At 35.8% G+C, this 16,902-nt stretch overlaps 3 protein-coding genes and 1 long non-coding RNA gene across 5 annotated transcripts; 3 read left to right on the top strand and 1 right to left on the bottom strand.

Annotated features, from left to right (window-relative positions):
* Positions 1 to 1,616: 1,616 nt before the first annotated feature.
* Positions 1,617 to 5,836, top strand: LOC107665844 (parvalbumin beta-like). The gene is made up of 5 exons (XM_016456896.1): positions 1,617 to 1,714; positions 2,088 to 2,167; positions 3,693 to 3,825; positions 3,900 to 4,009; positions 5,545 to 5,836. The coding sequence occupies exons 2-5, from the start codon at positions 2,107 to 2,109 to the stop codon at positions 5,568 to 5,570; spliced, it is 330 nt and encodes a 109-aa protein (XP_016312382.1). The 5' UTR covers positions 1,617 to 1,714; positions 2,088 to 2,106; the 3' UTR covers positions 5,571 to 5,836.
* On the bottom strand, positions 5,662 to 7,291 carry LOC107665867 (uncharacterized). The gene is made up of 2 exons (XR_001631608.1): positions 7,112 to 7,291; positions 5,662 to 5,977 (listed from the first exon to the last, which is right to left on the bottom strand). It is a non-coding gene; the product is annotated as an uncharacterized LOC107665867 (long non-coding RNA).
* A 103-nt stretch (positions 7,292 to 7,394) lies between these two features.
* Positions 7,395 to 8,871, top strand: LOC107665849 (parvalbumin beta-like). 2 transcript variants are annotated; one of them, XM_016456909.1, is made up of 6 exons: positions 7,422 to 7,472; positions 7,802 to 7,806; positions 7,883 to 7,953; positions 8,205 to 8,337; positions 8,434 to 8,543; positions 8,682 to 8,871. In XM_016456909.1, exons 3-6 carry the CDS (start codon positions 7,893 to 7,895, stop codon positions 8,705 to 8,707), a joined length of 330 nt encoding a protein of 109 aa, XP_016312395.1. In that variant the 5' UTR covers positions 7,422 to 7,472; positions 7,802 to 7,806; positions 7,883 to 7,892; the 3' UTR covers positions 8,708 to 8,871. The 2 variants fall into 2 exon arrangements, with proteins under 2 accessions (XP_016312402.1, XP_016312395.1); XM_016456916.1 differs by lacking the exon at positions 7,802 to 7,806 and having other exon boundaries at positions 7,395 to 7,472; positions 7,887 to 7,953.
* Positions 8,872 to 9,804: 933 nt separating this feature from the next.
* LOC107666119 (parvalbumin, thymic CPV3-like) lies at positions 9,805 to 14,733 on the top strand. The gene is made up of 6 exons (XM_016457281.1): positions 9,805 to 9,975; positions 12,501 to 12,586; positions 12,938 to 13,002; positions 13,606 to 13,738; positions 14,075 to 14,184; positions 14,456 to 14,733. The coding sequence occupies exons 1-6, from the start codon at positions 9,958 to 9,960 to the stop codon at positions 14,479 to 14,481; spliced, it is 438 nt and encodes a 145-aa protein (XP_016312767.1). The 5' UTR covers positions 9,805 to 9,957; the 3' UTR covers positions 14,482 to 14,733.
* Positions 14,734 to 16,902: the final 2,169 nt, after the last annotated feature.

Below are 16,902 nucleotides of genomic sequence, written 5' to 3'. Positions count from 1 at the left end.
GATTGGTTCCTGGGGGCGCAGGCCTCGCTTGAAGAACCTTTTAAGCACCTTTATTTTTAAGAGTGTAAAATAAAATAAAATAAAATAAAATAAAATAAATGTTTGACATAAAAACAGAATTTAAATTTTAGAAGTGAAAATCACATCCAAATACAGGAAAAAGAAAGCACTACAAACATTACAAAAATAAAAATAAATAAAATGATAATATTAAAATAACATTAATTTAAAAATAGGAGGATAAATAAGAAATGAAAATAATGGTTCCAATAATTTCAAAGATTAGAAAAAAATGAATTAACCAATGTGTTTTAAAGTTGTAAATAAAACAAAGATTATTACCATACATTTTTCAAGACATTGAAAATGCCATTTCTTTGTATTATACCAGCAATTTCTGAATACAAATGATTTCAAAGTAGATCCTATGCAATTCATTTAGTGTACAAGAAATATGAAGGGTGTTATGAAGCTTTTATCTTCAGATTGCACAATATGCTTCATGTAGGCCATATAAACTGAGTTATATGAACACTATCTCTAATCCAGCCTGTGACATGAACACAATACTCCTGCTAACGTTTCAGTATTGATCATAATAAGCCCCTCAATGTCGGTGCGAATTATTCTTATCACGCAATGACATGATTTACAGTCTCGAGACGGCGTTTATCGGAGAAGGGTCTGGCTGCAGCTAGCGCTTGCACTCTCAGACGTGCATTCTCAGGCTTGCAGTCTCAGACACTTGCACTTCCTTTAATCTCTTTATTTTTAAAATGTGTATAGGTAGTATTTATAAAGTTTTAGCTTTTAGTTTTGGATCTGTTTTTAGTTGTTTTAATACTACAATTGATTGCTTCTGTTGTCCTCATTTGTAAGTCGCTTTGGATAAAAGCCTCTAATAAATGACTAAATAAATAAATAAAATAAATAATCGTTTAATCACCACCACAGCGTCTTGTCTCCATTGGCAACATGCACGATTTGTGGCGATTGCAAGTGACGTCGCAGGTATCGGAGAGTGCAAGTGGCGATTGCAAGTGACATTGTAATTTAGTTTCTTTTGTCTTGTCTTCACCACCTGGCTACTGTTGTAAAATGTTGAGAGATTCAAACAAAAAGTAATCAATAAATAGAACAAAATAAAAAATAATAAAGACTGCAAGTGACGTCGCTAGCGGAAGCTCAAGTGTCTGAGAGTGCAAGTCTGAGAATGCACGTCTGCGAGTGCAAGCGCCAGCTGCAGCCAGACCCTTTTGGTTTATTGCGCCACAGCTCTCAGAGTTTCTAACCTGGGAGAGAAACCCGATCCGGCCCAATCAAACAAACACACGCTCGGTGATATCTGATGGGTTTTTGTCCACAAATGTCCAATTAAAGCTGGAATAAAAGTAAACATCTTGATCAAACTCGTGATAAGGTGGGAGCGGACGTCTGCTTATCCCGAGCCGGCTGAGGGAGGAGGGCCTCATGATCTATAGGGTCCCACACATGGTTCTGAACATCACTCGGGAGACTAAAAATAGCCCAACTTGACTACTGGACACATTTTTTCGACACTATTCCTAACGTAGACCCACATGCAGTATCTGTTACTGAGCATCGAATTCCTGTAAATGCTGAGGCTGAGGGTATATAAGCTGGGACCCCCAGAAGTGTTAGTCACACCTCGACTAACTCCTTTGGTTTTTCACTCGCCTTAGACAAGCGCAAGGTGAGTCCATGCAGCGGATGCAGCGGTCTACAGAGGCTCGTCGACTTGTTAACACTTTAGGATCCCGGACAGGGCCTGTGGAATATGTTGTGTTAATGGGGAGCATCAGGAGCATGTGGATGCAGAGGCTAAAGACGGGAGACCTTGGACACTGAATGGCTTGACGCCGAGGATAACTATATAGATGATAAAGCCTTGCGATCGGTAGTGCTTTAGTGTAAATGTTTCTCTTGGGTCTGTATAAGAGGAAAACTTGCTGATGGGTCCGAGACGCATGAGTCTAGCTGTTTGAATTTATGGGGGAATATGGGATTGTTTATTGATGTATTGCATTTTGTGCGTTGCTCTTATTCAGTATTTTGCTGTTTTGCAGCTTAATCAGAACCAGAACAATGGCCGTTGCTGCTATGCTCGCCGCAGCTGATGTGGATGCTGCTATTTCTGCCTGCCAGGGTAAGACATCGTGCGATAATCTCATATTACAGCTTATCACAACTGGGTATAATAACTGCCATGTAGAAGTCATTAGCAACTGCGTAACAGATCAGCAGTTCATGCACATTCAAATATAAAGACGTATTAATCAAATCACATTTCTGACTATGTTAATACATGTGAACTGATGAAGCACTGCAGAATGCACTGATGTTTGCTAATGATTTCAAAGAGGTTCATTTGAGCTATTACTAATAACTTACATTTAATCTAAAGATTTCATATACATGAATAAACATAGACCCAGACTAATAAAAAAAAAAAATGTTTAAGATGTATAATGAAATGTATAAATTTCTGAAAGATTTCTAACGTATAGCACTAAAGAAAGTGATTTTGCTATTATATTATATTATGATATTATGATATGATATTAATTATATATTACATTACATTACATTACATTATATTACATGATATGATATGATATGCTATATGACATGATGATATGATATTATATTATATTACATTATATTATGATATGATATTAATTATATTATATTACATTACGTTATATTACTTTACATTATATTATATTATATTACATTACATTATATTATATTACATGATATGATATATTATGATATGATATGATATATGATGATATTATATTATATTACATTATTATATTATATTATGATATTATATTATATTACATTACATTACATTATATTATAATCTAACATTTCAGGTATTTGTAAACATGATCTAAAGGTTTCTGCTTAAATTGTTAAAATTTATTTTGTATTTTTCTTTCAAAAACCACATAATAAAATGAAATTTTAATAAATATTATATATTTGAATAAATGAATTGGACAGTATTGACAGAAACATGTGGCCAGCATACAAGGGAACTCATTTATAATTTTATATATTATTATATTAATTATATTATATTATATTTGGGGTATTTTGAAACATAATCCAAAGACTTCTGCTTAAGTGCTTGACGTTTGTTTTGTAGAAATTGAGTTCCTTTAAAAAAGTAAACATTTTACTAAATATTTCAAATGTAATAAAACACTACATTTTTAATCAATGAAATGGACTAAATATTAAATTACACAGGAACTCCCTTAACGCTATTTATAAAATGGTAACATCTAAATTGACTGGTTTCATCCAAGTAAAAAAAAAATATTATTTAACGTTGCCAAATCAACCAAAAAACGTTCATTTCTACATTCGTTGATATACGTTCATAGATGAAATCAGGTAGAAATAGCTCTCTGAGGTAACAATGGCAGGTTACCACTTTTTAGTCAACACACTTCTTACATAATATTTCTGTATTTTTGATCACTGACTTTAGATTGCTTCTAAAATGTGAAAACTAAAAATAAGATAAGTGTGTGCAAACCTTTGAGTGGTGTAGCTACACTTAAAGGAATAGTGTAAAAGTGCTGGACACAGCCGTTCTCGTGAGCATCACAACAGCATTTGATCAAATGAAATACTGACATGTTTCTATCCCAAACCAGCTGCTGACTCCTTCAGCCACAAAGCTTTCTTCGCCAAGGTTGGCCTGTCCGCCAAGTCCTCTGATGACGTCAAGAAGGCTTTCGGCATCATTGACCAGGACAACAGCGGCTTCATTGAGGAGGATGAGCTGAAGTGAGAATCATAAGAAATCATTGTAAAACAGCGGCGGTCGCAGGGTTAATAACAGGCCTGTGCTCTTCCTGTAGGCTGTTCCTGCAGAACTTCAAGGACGGTGCCAGGGCTCTGACCGACAAAGAGACCAAGGCCTTCCTGTCTGCTGGTGACAGTGATGGTGATGGCAAGATTGGAGCTGAAGGTACATGAAAAATGCCATTTTGACACCATTTAACATCTCAGATGAGATCTAAAAAGAAAGTGAGGAGAGGAAGTCCGAGTGCTTTTTAGGCTTGGTAGTGGAGGGAGAAAGCTTGGATATAAACCCTAGAAGTTGGGAAAAGCCTACAGTATATGACAGAGGAAATCGAAGGAAAATGGTCTGACATTGTTTGTGATATCACAACATCAACAGTAAGGTTTATTTCTGCTTGTTTGGTCAGGCCAGTCGTTCTACTCGCTCTGCCAGCATTTATATTTATACAATTTGTAACTGTAGATATACATATTTTTTTACATATATATTTGAATATTTACTCAAATATAGATTTATTCCACACGTGTATTTATTCCGTTTCTTTACAAAGAAAATTTGCAATAATATTTTCAACCCAGGTGAAACATTTATTTTTTTTTTTACATTTGTAGATAGAAATTTTCACATACATGTTTTAATATTTACTTACATGTATATTTATTTATGTGCAAATTTAAAAAATAATAAAATGAAACGTTTAAAACTTTTTTTTTTTCAATTGTATAGGTATTTTTTACATATATATTTAATTTGTACTTATATGACAAATTACTATACATTTTCCACACATTTTCTAATATTTTTCAATCCATTCTTACGGCCAAGTGAAACATTTTTTAAAACGTGAATTTCTAATTGTAGATGCAATTTTTAGATGTTTTAATATCTACTTAAATATATATTTATTAATGTGCACATTTTTTAAATAACATTTATTATTATACATATATTTTTTCATCCAATTGAAAGTTCTTTGCACAGAAAATGTGCAATAACATTTGAAGTGAAACATTTTTCAAAATGTAAATACATATAAATGTATTCATTTTTTCATCCAATTTTAAGTTTTCCAAACATATAAATATTCCCCCCCCCATCAAATTTGAGGCTTTCTTTACAATGAATATTTGCAATAACATGTTCAACCTGTGAAACATTTTTTTTAATTAATTTCCATTTCTATACGTAATTTTTACATATACATGTAATATTTACTTTTATTCATATGCATATTTTATATTTATTATTCATAATATTATTCATTATATGATTCTAATTTCAAGGACATTTTTGTTAACCCATTTGTACGGATATTAAGACTATAACAAGTCATTCTTGCGATTTTAACGACATCTACGATAGTCCGTTAGATGATTTTACCTAGCTAACAAGCTGAGAAAAAGAATTCACAACCAAATATTACAAAAAGAACAAAAATCACATGTAATGCAGGGCAAGTGACAGCGCCATTAACCGAGCAGAAACTCTCTCAGGCCAGCAGGCCATTCTTATCATTGAGCTCTGCCACTGTCACTGTCTGTTTACTTGGCAGCATCCACTGAAGCTCCACTGTAGTGTAGGACGACGAGCAGTAGTGCAGTTTACCAACACTTAACAGTCCCCTGGCGAGATTTGGAAATGAAATTGGTGATATTTGCAGAATTGCCTAACGCTAGTCTCATCTCTGTCTTATCTCACAGAGTTTGCTGCTCTTGTAAAGGCTTAAATTTTCATCCGACCAAGACCCTTCAAATATCAAGGAACCAGAACTCACGACAGCTCACATCTTTCTCAGCCGAACTTTTTTTATATGATCTTATTTATGACTGACTTTGGACAGTTGACTCAGTTTTGAGTACAGTGTCTGGATGAGGGTTCTGTTTGTGTTAGTTGGATGTTGTATTTCAAGCCCACTGGCTTGTGCACATGTACAATCTTGAATGCACTTCTGGGGAAGAGTGAAAAACGAGGAATAAATGTAGTTTTGGTGTACCGTGTCTTTGAAGCTGAATCTTTTGGGTTTGTGTCGTTCCCGCTCCGCCGCCGGATATCCTCCCAGGCAGCTCTCATGATAATAATGCACTCTTGGCACGAGGCTGGCCGAGGGAAGGCCCGGAGATATGCTGAGATGCACTGGAAGGGATTTGCAGCGGATAGTTTTCACATGCCCAATTAAGAGTCCGTGGCAGCTACTTTAATGCTCAGAATAGCTCATCGAACACTCAAACAAAGCACCAGCCAAAGCTCAGTCTTCCAAAACCCATTAAACGCCCTGCAACGGGCACGACTTCATTAGAGCAACTGGCAATGCTCTTGCAATAATGTGCTGTTAACCACAATGGTGAATCAAACTGCTGACATTCTTAATTAGATCTTTAAATCCTTTAGCTTTTAGACAACTTATATAATTATCCTTCATTCTAATTTAGAGTGACCATTTGTGACCAGGATTTCAAAATTGCCTAAAATTGCCAAAATGTTTCCCTCTACAGTCCCCAATACATTATATGTACGCGTATTTGCATTGCTTTGACCGTTCTCTGTAGATCCCGCCTTCTTGCACACGATTGGTCGCTCATGTACAATACCTGCGCGCTATTGGTCAAACTGCTTGTCAGTCATTTTTCCATCAGAAAGAACGAAAACAACAGGAAAACAAAGCCGAAACCCGGACGCTTTAGGCTATTTAGAAATGATAAAAAGAGTATGTGTCTAACATAAAACAAGTTTTAGTGAAACAGTTCATCTTTCGACGGTGTAGAACAAGTAGAAGAGTTTCCGACTGTAAAACCAGCCATAGCTGGATGAACTCTGCTGCTCTCTGCTGTTTGAAGGTTGTATGCAACTGTCAAGAGTGAATTGATAGTAGTAACACTTCATAATATACTGTGCACATTCACAAAAATAGCTTAAGAGAGGCGAATATGCTCCTTTTTGATAAGTTCAATGGGAAAAGGTTCAAGCAAATATTCATTTAGCATGAATATTAACATGATATTCGTCATCATACATTCAAGTAATGAACATATAATGCTCATAAATGAAGAATGGAGTTAAGTAAAACTGATTTTTTTGAATGACCTTTTTTCATACAGAAAACAGCATTAAGAGAAAACCAGAACATTTTTAATGTGGTAAAATCTAAGACAGCAAGCACAAACAAAAATCTCATGCAAACTATCAATATTGTAACTAAATGAACAAACGAAGCATTTTACATGACAATATAACCAGTAATATAAGCAAACACAACCGGAGAGTCCATACCCAGAGCACAAACAGAAATCTCCCACTGAAAATTGTCCCGAATGTCTCCCTTCATATAACCCGGTGAGCAAGTGTCCATAGGAATATGTCCATGCACTATCAGCAGCGTGTATTATTAGCATGCGAGTATATGATGGACTTTTTTTTTCAAACGCACCTTTTAAGCATCTTCATTTCTGAAGATAAATATAGTACAGTTTGTGTGCTGGGCGCATGTCAACTGGCCCCTCGGCCGACGGGTGTCTATTACATTATGATTCATATTTGGAGTCGCTGAAGGTATATAAGGGGGAGATCAGGGGCCCGGAGATCGCTGCAGTTCACAGCTCGAGTCTTCTGAAACTACCTTCAGCACCAAGAGGTGAGTTTGCACGAGGGACCCAGTCTATCTCTGAAGAAACAAACAAAAAATAATAACTGGACCCAATTGCTTTCGGAGCAGTCAATAATGGAAATTAAAAGCTTTTGCATCCTAAATGTTCTCTTCATTTCATTCTCTGGTTTCTTTTAAGAGGACCTCGTGGTCACACACACACCGGACTCTTTGGGATTTAACATCCTCGTAACTCATATCCACATTTGGCACGTTTCCCTTTTCGCAGTTTTTATGGGATTTGCATGGTTGATGGCATGAAACAAATGAAATGCTATTAGATTAAACCTTGCCAGGTATTATTACATTTGGAGGAGACAAACTGGACTAAATGCATATGAGCTTTTGGAGATCAATCAATGAGAGTTGTGTGTAGTATTTCCTGTTTTAATATCCATTTAGCTAAAGATGGCCTTCGCCGGAGTCCTGAACGACGCTGACATCTCTGCAGCACTGGAGGCATGCAAGGGTGAGAGAAAACTCAAGCAGACCGAACTTTAACACACCGTCCTCTATTAAAGCGTGCACTCTTAAAAATAAGAGATGCCATAGAAGAACCATTCGGTCAAAGGTTCTTTAAAGAACCATCTCTTTCTTACCTTTTTATAATCTGAAGAAGCTTTTGTGAAAGATGTTAAAGGTTCTTTATGGAACCATTTAGACAAAAAAGTTTCTTTTATGGGATCGTGAAGCACCGTTATTACTGTATTTCCCACACAGCTGCTGACTCCTTCAAGCACAAGGCTTTCTTCGCCCAGGTCGGTCTGACCAGCAAGTCTGCTGATGATGTGAAGAAGGCTTTCGCAATCATTGATCAGGACAAGAGTGGCTTCATTGAGGAGGATGAACTGAAGTAAGAACAAACAAATCCTTTTTGCAATACTAAAACTGGACTGATTCGGCTTTTAAACACCATAAATGAAATGTGTTCTCAAACTCGCGTTTGCAGACTGTTCCTGCAGAACTTCAAGGCTGATGCCAGGGCACTGACTGATGGCGAGACCAAGACTTTCCTGAAGGCTGGAGATTCTGATGGTGACGGCAAGATCGGAGTTGATGGTCAGTCACTTCACTCATCTGCCTTGAACATATAACAAATGCACCTCACTATGCTTCCCATGCACTTTAAGAAAATCAAATGCATACTATTTTGATTAAAAAGCAGATTTTAACATGTTGATTGTTTCTTTCTGACAGAGTTCGCTGCCTTGGTTAAGGCATAAATTGCTTCTGACCAACAACACCTCTTGCTCTGAAGGAACAACTTTGCCCAAGACCTCCCATTTTCATCTTACTATAAATAATTGTTATACTCATGATGCTTATGAGAAGTTTCCTCCAATGCAGCACACTGTCAAAACGATGACTGTGAATGTAGCGGTTGTGTCTCCTGTCTTAAATATGAATTTTGCTTACTGTAAAATCTGATGCACTTTTAAGGGAACGGACGATACAAAAAGAATAAATATTTTTCAATATAGACCTCTTTTCATTTCTTCTTGTAAATCTGCTTTTTCACTCCAGCTGTATGCAGAAAGTTTATAACCACATTTCCATTTCAGTAAAATAAAATGAAATAAAAACTATTTGGTGGATTATTTGGGATCATGCTTATTATAATAACTGTATTATAATTTTGTTTGGTGGATAACTGTTTGTTTAGTGTTACTGCAAATGTGAAATACCTTGACTCACATCTATATTCACAAACATTATAATTACTCACTTACAAGCCAAAGCCTATCTGTTCAAATAAAATAATTTAATTTCATCAATTTAAAATAGCTGTTTTCTATTTTTTAAAGAAATGTACACTTTTATTCAGCAAGGATGTATTAAATTGATCGAAAAAATGATAGTAGAGACATTTATAATAAACTATTAAGAAACTATTACAAAGATTATAATTACTCGCCAACAAGCCAATATTCATCTGTTCAAATACACAAACAAACAATCTCTTCCACAAGATGGCGTTACTCTACAATGACTGAATGGATAGTAAAAGTAGATATTTGGAATAATAAGTGTGTACGCCCAAGATAATAATTGTAGAAAATTATATCGCACATTTTTACTTACTTTTTAAAATTTTAAAATGGCTTTTAGCATCTACACTGAAAACGGCAGCACACTTAAAGGGACAACTTTGTACCACATGTACCCCTAAAAGGTGCATATTAGTACTTTAGAGTAGTAATATGTATCTTTAAGCTACTACTATAAACCTTTTAGGGATACAATGATGTCCCTTAAAGCCAAGGGTACTGCTGTTGTACTTGTTTTTCCTGCTAAAATAGCATGCTAGGCTAGTTAGCCTCTGACACACTAAAAGTAGCTGAGGCCTGCCAAAAGAGACACCTTAGTAGAGGTCAATGTAGTGTAACTTAGTGCTTGCAGAGAATATAAGCAACCGTAAATGAATAAATGATTGCTCAGTAACCGTATAGGATATGAGGTATCATCATGGCCCATGACATCAGTGTTGCAGGGTAAGTAGCACCTCTGTATCCGGTGTCCTTGTCAGCCTCAGGCTCTTGGGTTTCTCTCTGTGCAGCATAACGCTGGGTTATCCCACGCATGGAGTGTCCCAAAGCATGTCACAGCAAACACCTCGTCCTAATGAATTTAAATGTGCCATGTGCGCCCTGCAACTCAATAGGCACGCGAGCATGCATTAACGCAGTCTTTTGTGATGCACTCAAACATGACTAAGTCAATGTAAATGCTTATAGAAGTTGATTCTAGCAGGTGCGCCGACTTGACGTACTTGCTATAATAATGACAGATGCATTACTAAAACGAATGTAAAATCCTCACATAAAATGTACCATTTACTGATTAACATGATGTAAAAGCACAGCTGATATGAAATACGCGATCTTTAAAAGTTTGGTGTCTGTAAGAAGTAAAAACAAAACAAAACAATACTTTTATTTAGCAAAAATGATCGAAAATGATCATTGATGATTACTCACCAACAAGCCAATATTTACCCTTGTTCAAATAAACAAAAAAATTAGTGCTGTCAAACGGTTAATCGCGATTAATCGCATCCAAAATAAAAGTTTTTGTTTACATAATATTATGTACGTATACTGTGTATATTTATTATGTATATATAAATACAAACACATGCATGTAAATATTTAAGAAAAACATTATTTTTCTATATTAAATATATTTATATATAATATAAAATATAAGAATATAAACATATAAATGTATATACATGTAAATATTTTCAAAATATATACTGTATGTGTGTGTATTTATATATACATAATAAATATACACAGTACATATATTATGTAAACAAAAACTTTTATTTTGGATGAGATTAATCGCGATTAATCGTTTGACAGTGCTAAAATAAATACATAAATATTGAAATAAGCCTTTTATGCTTACCAAGAAAGCATTTATTTGATCAAAGTAAAAACAGTAATATTGTGAAATATTATTACTATATTAAATAACTGTTTTCTATTTAAATGTTTTAAAATGTACTTTATTCCTGTGATGCAAAGCTGAATTTTCAGCATCAGTGTCACGTGATCCTTCAGAAATCATTCTAATATGCTGATTTGCCGCACAACAACCATTTCTTATTATCAATGTTGAAAAGAGTTGTGCTGCTTCATATTTTTGTTGAAATCGTGATACATTTTTTCAAGATTCTTTGATGAATAGAAATATTTTGTAACATTATAAAAGTATTTAATGTCATTTTGATCAATTTAATGCATCACTACTAAATACAAGTAGTCTACTGATTTATTAAAAAAAAAAACTTTGCCAGTTACAGTATTATGCATGCATTAATCAGAGAAACTGAATAGTTTTACTTAAGAAAAACATCTTGATTAAAAAGTTAATGCACATGATGCAAATGTGCAAGCTGTCATTAAAACATCCATGCAGTGACACCTAAACCAATACTGTTTATTCATATTTTTCTGTTTATAGCCTTTAAAGCATGAGATAATATAACTAGAAAAGTCAAATCAATATCTGTGTCAACATATTAGACACTTGAAGAAAAACTGTCAGTGTATCTGTTACACACGTATGAAGGATGCGCTGTCTGTAACCCCATCGCACCGATGGAAACAACACCTCAAATTAATTGTAACATGGGATTTGGTGAGTTAGGCATTGTCTGTTTTTTTTTTATTTTCCTGCACTTGAAACCATAAAGTACTGACATATTGCACACTCTTACATAATATATGCATCTAGCAGGTGCATTTTAAACATTGATTACAGTGTGCTATTGGGCACCAGTCAAAAGGTGACCTTGTATCCCTGAATCAGCAGAAGAAAAATGACAGCTCGCTGTTTGTCTGCCTATGGAGGGTGAAATGAGAAGGATAAACTCTCTATAACAACACAGACTGTCCACAGCTATATCTATGAATTAGTTTTGCATCTGGCGACCAGTGGATTACGGGGTCCCATCTGTTCATAAAGACAATATGGAGAAAATTACAAAGTCAGAAATCAAAAATCTAAAATCCAGTGCAGATTATGGGATTTATAAGAAGCAATAAATTCAAGCAAACACAAGGAAAGGTGGTTTTCTAGCATCCCAATAGAAATGCAATATAAAAGCGTTTATATAATATTCTAACGAGGGATTTAGAATGACCTTATGTAAAGCAGAAGGGAAAGAGGGAGGGACAGACTGACCAACCTGAGAGGAGGATGGATGTACGTGAGAGAGGTGAACGAGTGTGAGGGCTTTTGTGATGTGTGTATTATGATATAGGATGGGAGGGACATGACAGCAAAGCATTTATTACTTAATTTGCCTTTTACAAGGGCGTCACAGATTTCTAAGGGCTGGCCCATACACACACACACACACACACACACACACACACACACACAAGTCAAACAGATATAAATAGTACAGGTTAATTAGTTAGGCAAGTAATTTGAGCCAGGGCCTGGCAGTTAGAATTTGATCCACAGACAGGTAACTCAAGAATCACCCATTGTCACTGCCTTCAGATCTATATAAATCGCACCTGGACAGACTCGCAGTCACCACTCAGCCTTACTTCTGTTGACTCGCCTGCCGGGAGAACTTCACTGAGGTAAGTGCCTGCGAACCAGCGAATCTCTTTTTGTGTTTAGCAGCATATTGCGTACTGCTTTAGCTCAGTTTTTATGAGAATTATCCTCAAATTGCATGCATACAATAACAAAAAATGCACCAAAGCTGCATGTATATGAATCCTTTTCATAAAAATAGCATTCAAATACATGCATATACACGTTTTTATACTGAAAAGTGCATTGAAAAAGCATGCATATGAAAGTTTTATTTGATAAAAAGGCATTAGAATATATATATTTATATTATATTTATTGTATTATATTATATATGGCTGCTGCTTGTGAAAATCAATGAATTATTTAAAACCGTTCTTCTTTTTCTTCTCCAGGACCATGTCACTCTCATCTGTCCTTTCCGCTGATGCCATCGACAGTGCACTCAAGGACTGTCAAGGTAGGAGACATGACCGTGATCATAACATGATCATGAGGTAAGGATGCTGGACATAGTAGACAGGTGCTTTGAAAGAGGTGTAACGGAGGCGACTTATGTGAAGGTTGAGCGTCCCTCACTGAAAAGAGGAGGGGGTTTAAGACGTCATCATCTGTCCCGACGCATATAATGCTGTTTCAGAAACTATGCCACGGCGCTGTATGGAGAGAACAAGGGGCTTCCCTGCAAGATGAGGATGGAGACCACTGGAATACCATCAGATCTGACAAGCATACTATGTGGACAACTTGGTAGTCATGTGACTTCTACATGTTCGCAGGTCATGTGACTTACGTGTATGTTTTTACGACTGAAGATGGTGTTTGGAAGAACACCGAAACGTCTTGTCGTTTGTTTTGATGTAGTCCAGTGGTTTTAAATCAAGAGGGTAGGAGACAGCAGCATGTTTGTGGCTTATCGGCAAATTAGGAATCGAAGCTGTTAATGCATTTATTTCTTAAGTTTTTGTGAACGTCTGACTTCAGCTGCTCCTTAAATTTCAGTGTCAGGTTTCACAGTCACTTACCCTGTTTTTAATTGCTTATGTAATTGGTCTTCTTCCAGCTCCTGACTCCTTCAACCCCAAAAAGTTCTTCCAGCTGTGTGGTCTGACAAAGAAAAGTCCTCAGGAAGTGAAGAATGTCTTTAACGTCTTGGACAACGATGCCAGCGGATTCATCGAGGAGGACGAACTCAAGTAGGAACTTTCACACAAGTCTACATGCATTTAAAGCCACATGAAAGAGCAGATAATTGACAGGATCAATGCAAGATCAACAGATTTCAGCCTTTTGTCTTACTGGGCTGGCTTTCCAAGCACATGAATTATTAAGTATTCAAAAACAGACAGGGATTACCTAGTCTGTTTCTATGCATTCGGCTGCGGCCTTTTAATTAAGAAAGACACTTTATCCTCCTGCTTTGAATACATCCTGTCTCTGTCTGCGTACTGATATTTGAAGCATTTCCTTCTCGGACAGGAGGACTGTCTGATGTGGGACACGAGATAATGCTCTTTCTGATGTGGTTCCAGGTTTTTCTTGCAGCGGTTCTCACCTGGAGCTCGTGTACTGACCGATAAAGAGACAAAGGGTTTCCTGTTGGCAGCTGACGATGACAGCGATGGCAAGATTGGAGTAGATGGTAATCATGGCTTTTATATAATATTTCCATAATTCATAATTAACACACAGTTGATCCAGACAGTTTTGTGATTGTTTCCATTTGATCTCTATTCATACGAACACAAGCGCACGAGCTGTTAACTCACATCCATGTAAAGTTAGACGCAATTTAAATATCCATATCATGCTTACATTATATTGTCATATATAAAAAGGAACTGCGGTATGTGATTGCAAGTCGTTTATTTGAGCAGCTCACGTGAATGAATTGTGTCTCTGATCTCTTGCAGAATTCCAGGCGATGGTTCTGTCCTGAATGTTCAGTACACATCTCTCCCCTCTCTTGTACTCAGATTTCAATTCAGCAGTCCCGCCACTCGATACACAGGTGTTTTTCCTCCTGGGGACCCCCTGGTCAATAGAGTCCACACAAGGCAGACACATACTGTACACACTGCAGTTTTTATTTGATTTTTGAATAATGTAGAGGGGGCGCACATGGGCACTGACCAAACGTAAAACTACCTGAAAATTATTATTGACGTGAATAAATAAATGGCTCAAAAGATTTCCAAATGTTGTCTGTGTTATTTTCATTCTGGTGGTAAAATATTGAAGAGGTGAACACAGGACCTGAAATACAGGAGCACTTCATGGAACACATGAAAGAAAGAGATTTGATGAATAAAAACTTCACAGTAGCGGACTTTGTGTAGATAAACATGATCAAATCAAAAGTGTCCGCTAAAATGATAGAAAAACATAAAAAAATGACATGAAATTTAAATGTGACACAAAATTCTATGCAAAACTACTCATACACAGAGAATCAATGACATTTCTGATTGCAAGATCCAAATGTGCATAAGAATATGTAAGATTACAATAAAATTGTATATTAATAAAATTATTAATCAAGAACAAACAAGTCTTACATTTAATAAATAAATAAATGTAATAATAATAATGCTATTATAATTACATATTTTGTATTAATTTTATCTTATATATTAATAATAAATGAACTAAAACAATTAATTAATCACTGCTGAAGTCAGAAATTTTGTAGTAAAATGATATGCCCACAAAATGAATCCCATTATAAAAGCTTGGAGCTTTACATTGATAATATCGTGTTTACCTTATAACGTGCGTCATTCAATATGAACAAACAATGCGCAAAGACAATGCGTGAGCAAATATTATTAGGAGAACTATGGCTGCTGTCAATCATCAGTTAGCACGCACAGATTTTCCATAAATCTAACCAGTTTACTTAACATACATTACATTGAACATCTTCCGATTTCCACTTTCTCCTTTAAACATGCATGTACTAATGTATGATAGCAATATATAAAGCTACAGTGGTATTGGTTTGTGCTGCATCCTATGAAAAAATGAACTGGCATTTCACCTTGAAGCTGATGGAGTATTTGGGGTGATGTGGCATAGTGGTTAAACTTTCAAGGAACTGACCCTTAATTGCTGCAAGTTGCTAGTTTAAAAGCGTCTGCTACACGACCGTTTAACAATTGTGGGCTTCTAACCCATGTTTAGTTCGTTATGGTCATCCTTCATGTTGCTATCAATCGTTGGGGGAGATTTCTCGCACCACGTTCAACCTACTGTAATTCAGCCTCTCTGTATGGATGCATTTTCAACACAAATGCATGTTTTCCAAACAGTCAGCTCACTGTAGATTTTAATAGCTGAGAATTACACAACAGGACCTAGAATTAGAGCGAGCATGTTGACCACTAGACACCACACCCTGACATTAGCAGCCTGTGTATGAGTGCAATTCTGCTTCACGTGCACTGTAAAATATTGCCAGGATTGTAACAGTTACAGTAACGGAAGTTTCTTACATTAAAATACCGTACTAAATTTAGCTGTACGCTTGGTCGTTTTTGTCTTAACTCAACTCAAGTGGTGTTTAAGAAAGAAAATGACATTGTCTCCAGAGATTTCACAGTAAAATGCAGAGGATAGTGTTTTACTGTATAAGAACTATTTGGTAAATTGTCAATATTTTGTACTGTAAACCTATGGCCCAATGTACCATGTTAATATGAAGGAATTGTGTTTTCGTGTTGAAGGAAATGGAAAATAGTGCTGGTAGTTTTCCGCCAGGACATTATCTGTTTTTCTATTGATTTATTTTCTAACAACATAACTGATTAAAGACAATAAGTTGTTTCTAATATTAAATATTGTGGTGAGAGACAACATCATTAATAACATTGCATTGTGAATCTCAATATCATGCACCTTATACCACTAAGATGTGGGATATCTCAGGAGATTTAATGAAAATGTACATCAGTTGTTCCAGTGCAGTTTAAAGGGACAGTTCAGTAACTTTCCACATCCCTCTTGTCATCTTCCTCCATGATAGCATAAACAAAGGCCATTTTTAAATTTTCATACCTTTTATATATGTACATTATAAATATGTTTTTGTATATACAATTATTAAAGGGGTCATATGATGCGATTTCAATTTTTCCTTTCTCTTTGGAGTGTTACAAGCTCTTGGTGCATAAAGAAGATCTGTAAAGTTGCAAAGACTAAAGTCTCAAATCCAAAGAGATATTCTTTATAAAAGTTAAGAGTCAGCCACGCCTACCTAAAACGGCTCGTTCTGACACACCCTCACATACCTACGTCACGATGTGGGAAGATTTGCATAACGCCGCCCAAATGTGCACGCAAAGAAAGAAGGCGTAACTTT

The sequence above is a fragment of the Sinocyclocheilus anshuiensis genome, unplaced genomic scaffold, assembly GCF_001515605.1.
Source record: "Sinocyclocheilus anshuiensis isolate Anshui unplaced genomic scaffold, SAMN03320099.WGS_v1.1 scaffold229, whole genome shotgun sequence".
NCBI classification, from domain to species: Eukaryota; Metazoa; Chordata; class Actinopteri; order Cypriniformes; family Cyprinidae; genus Sinocyclocheilus; species Sinocyclocheilus anshuiensis.
The sequence above is the reverse complement of the archived record's forward strand: the minus strand, read 5'-3'. Positions and strand labels throughout refer to the sequence as shown.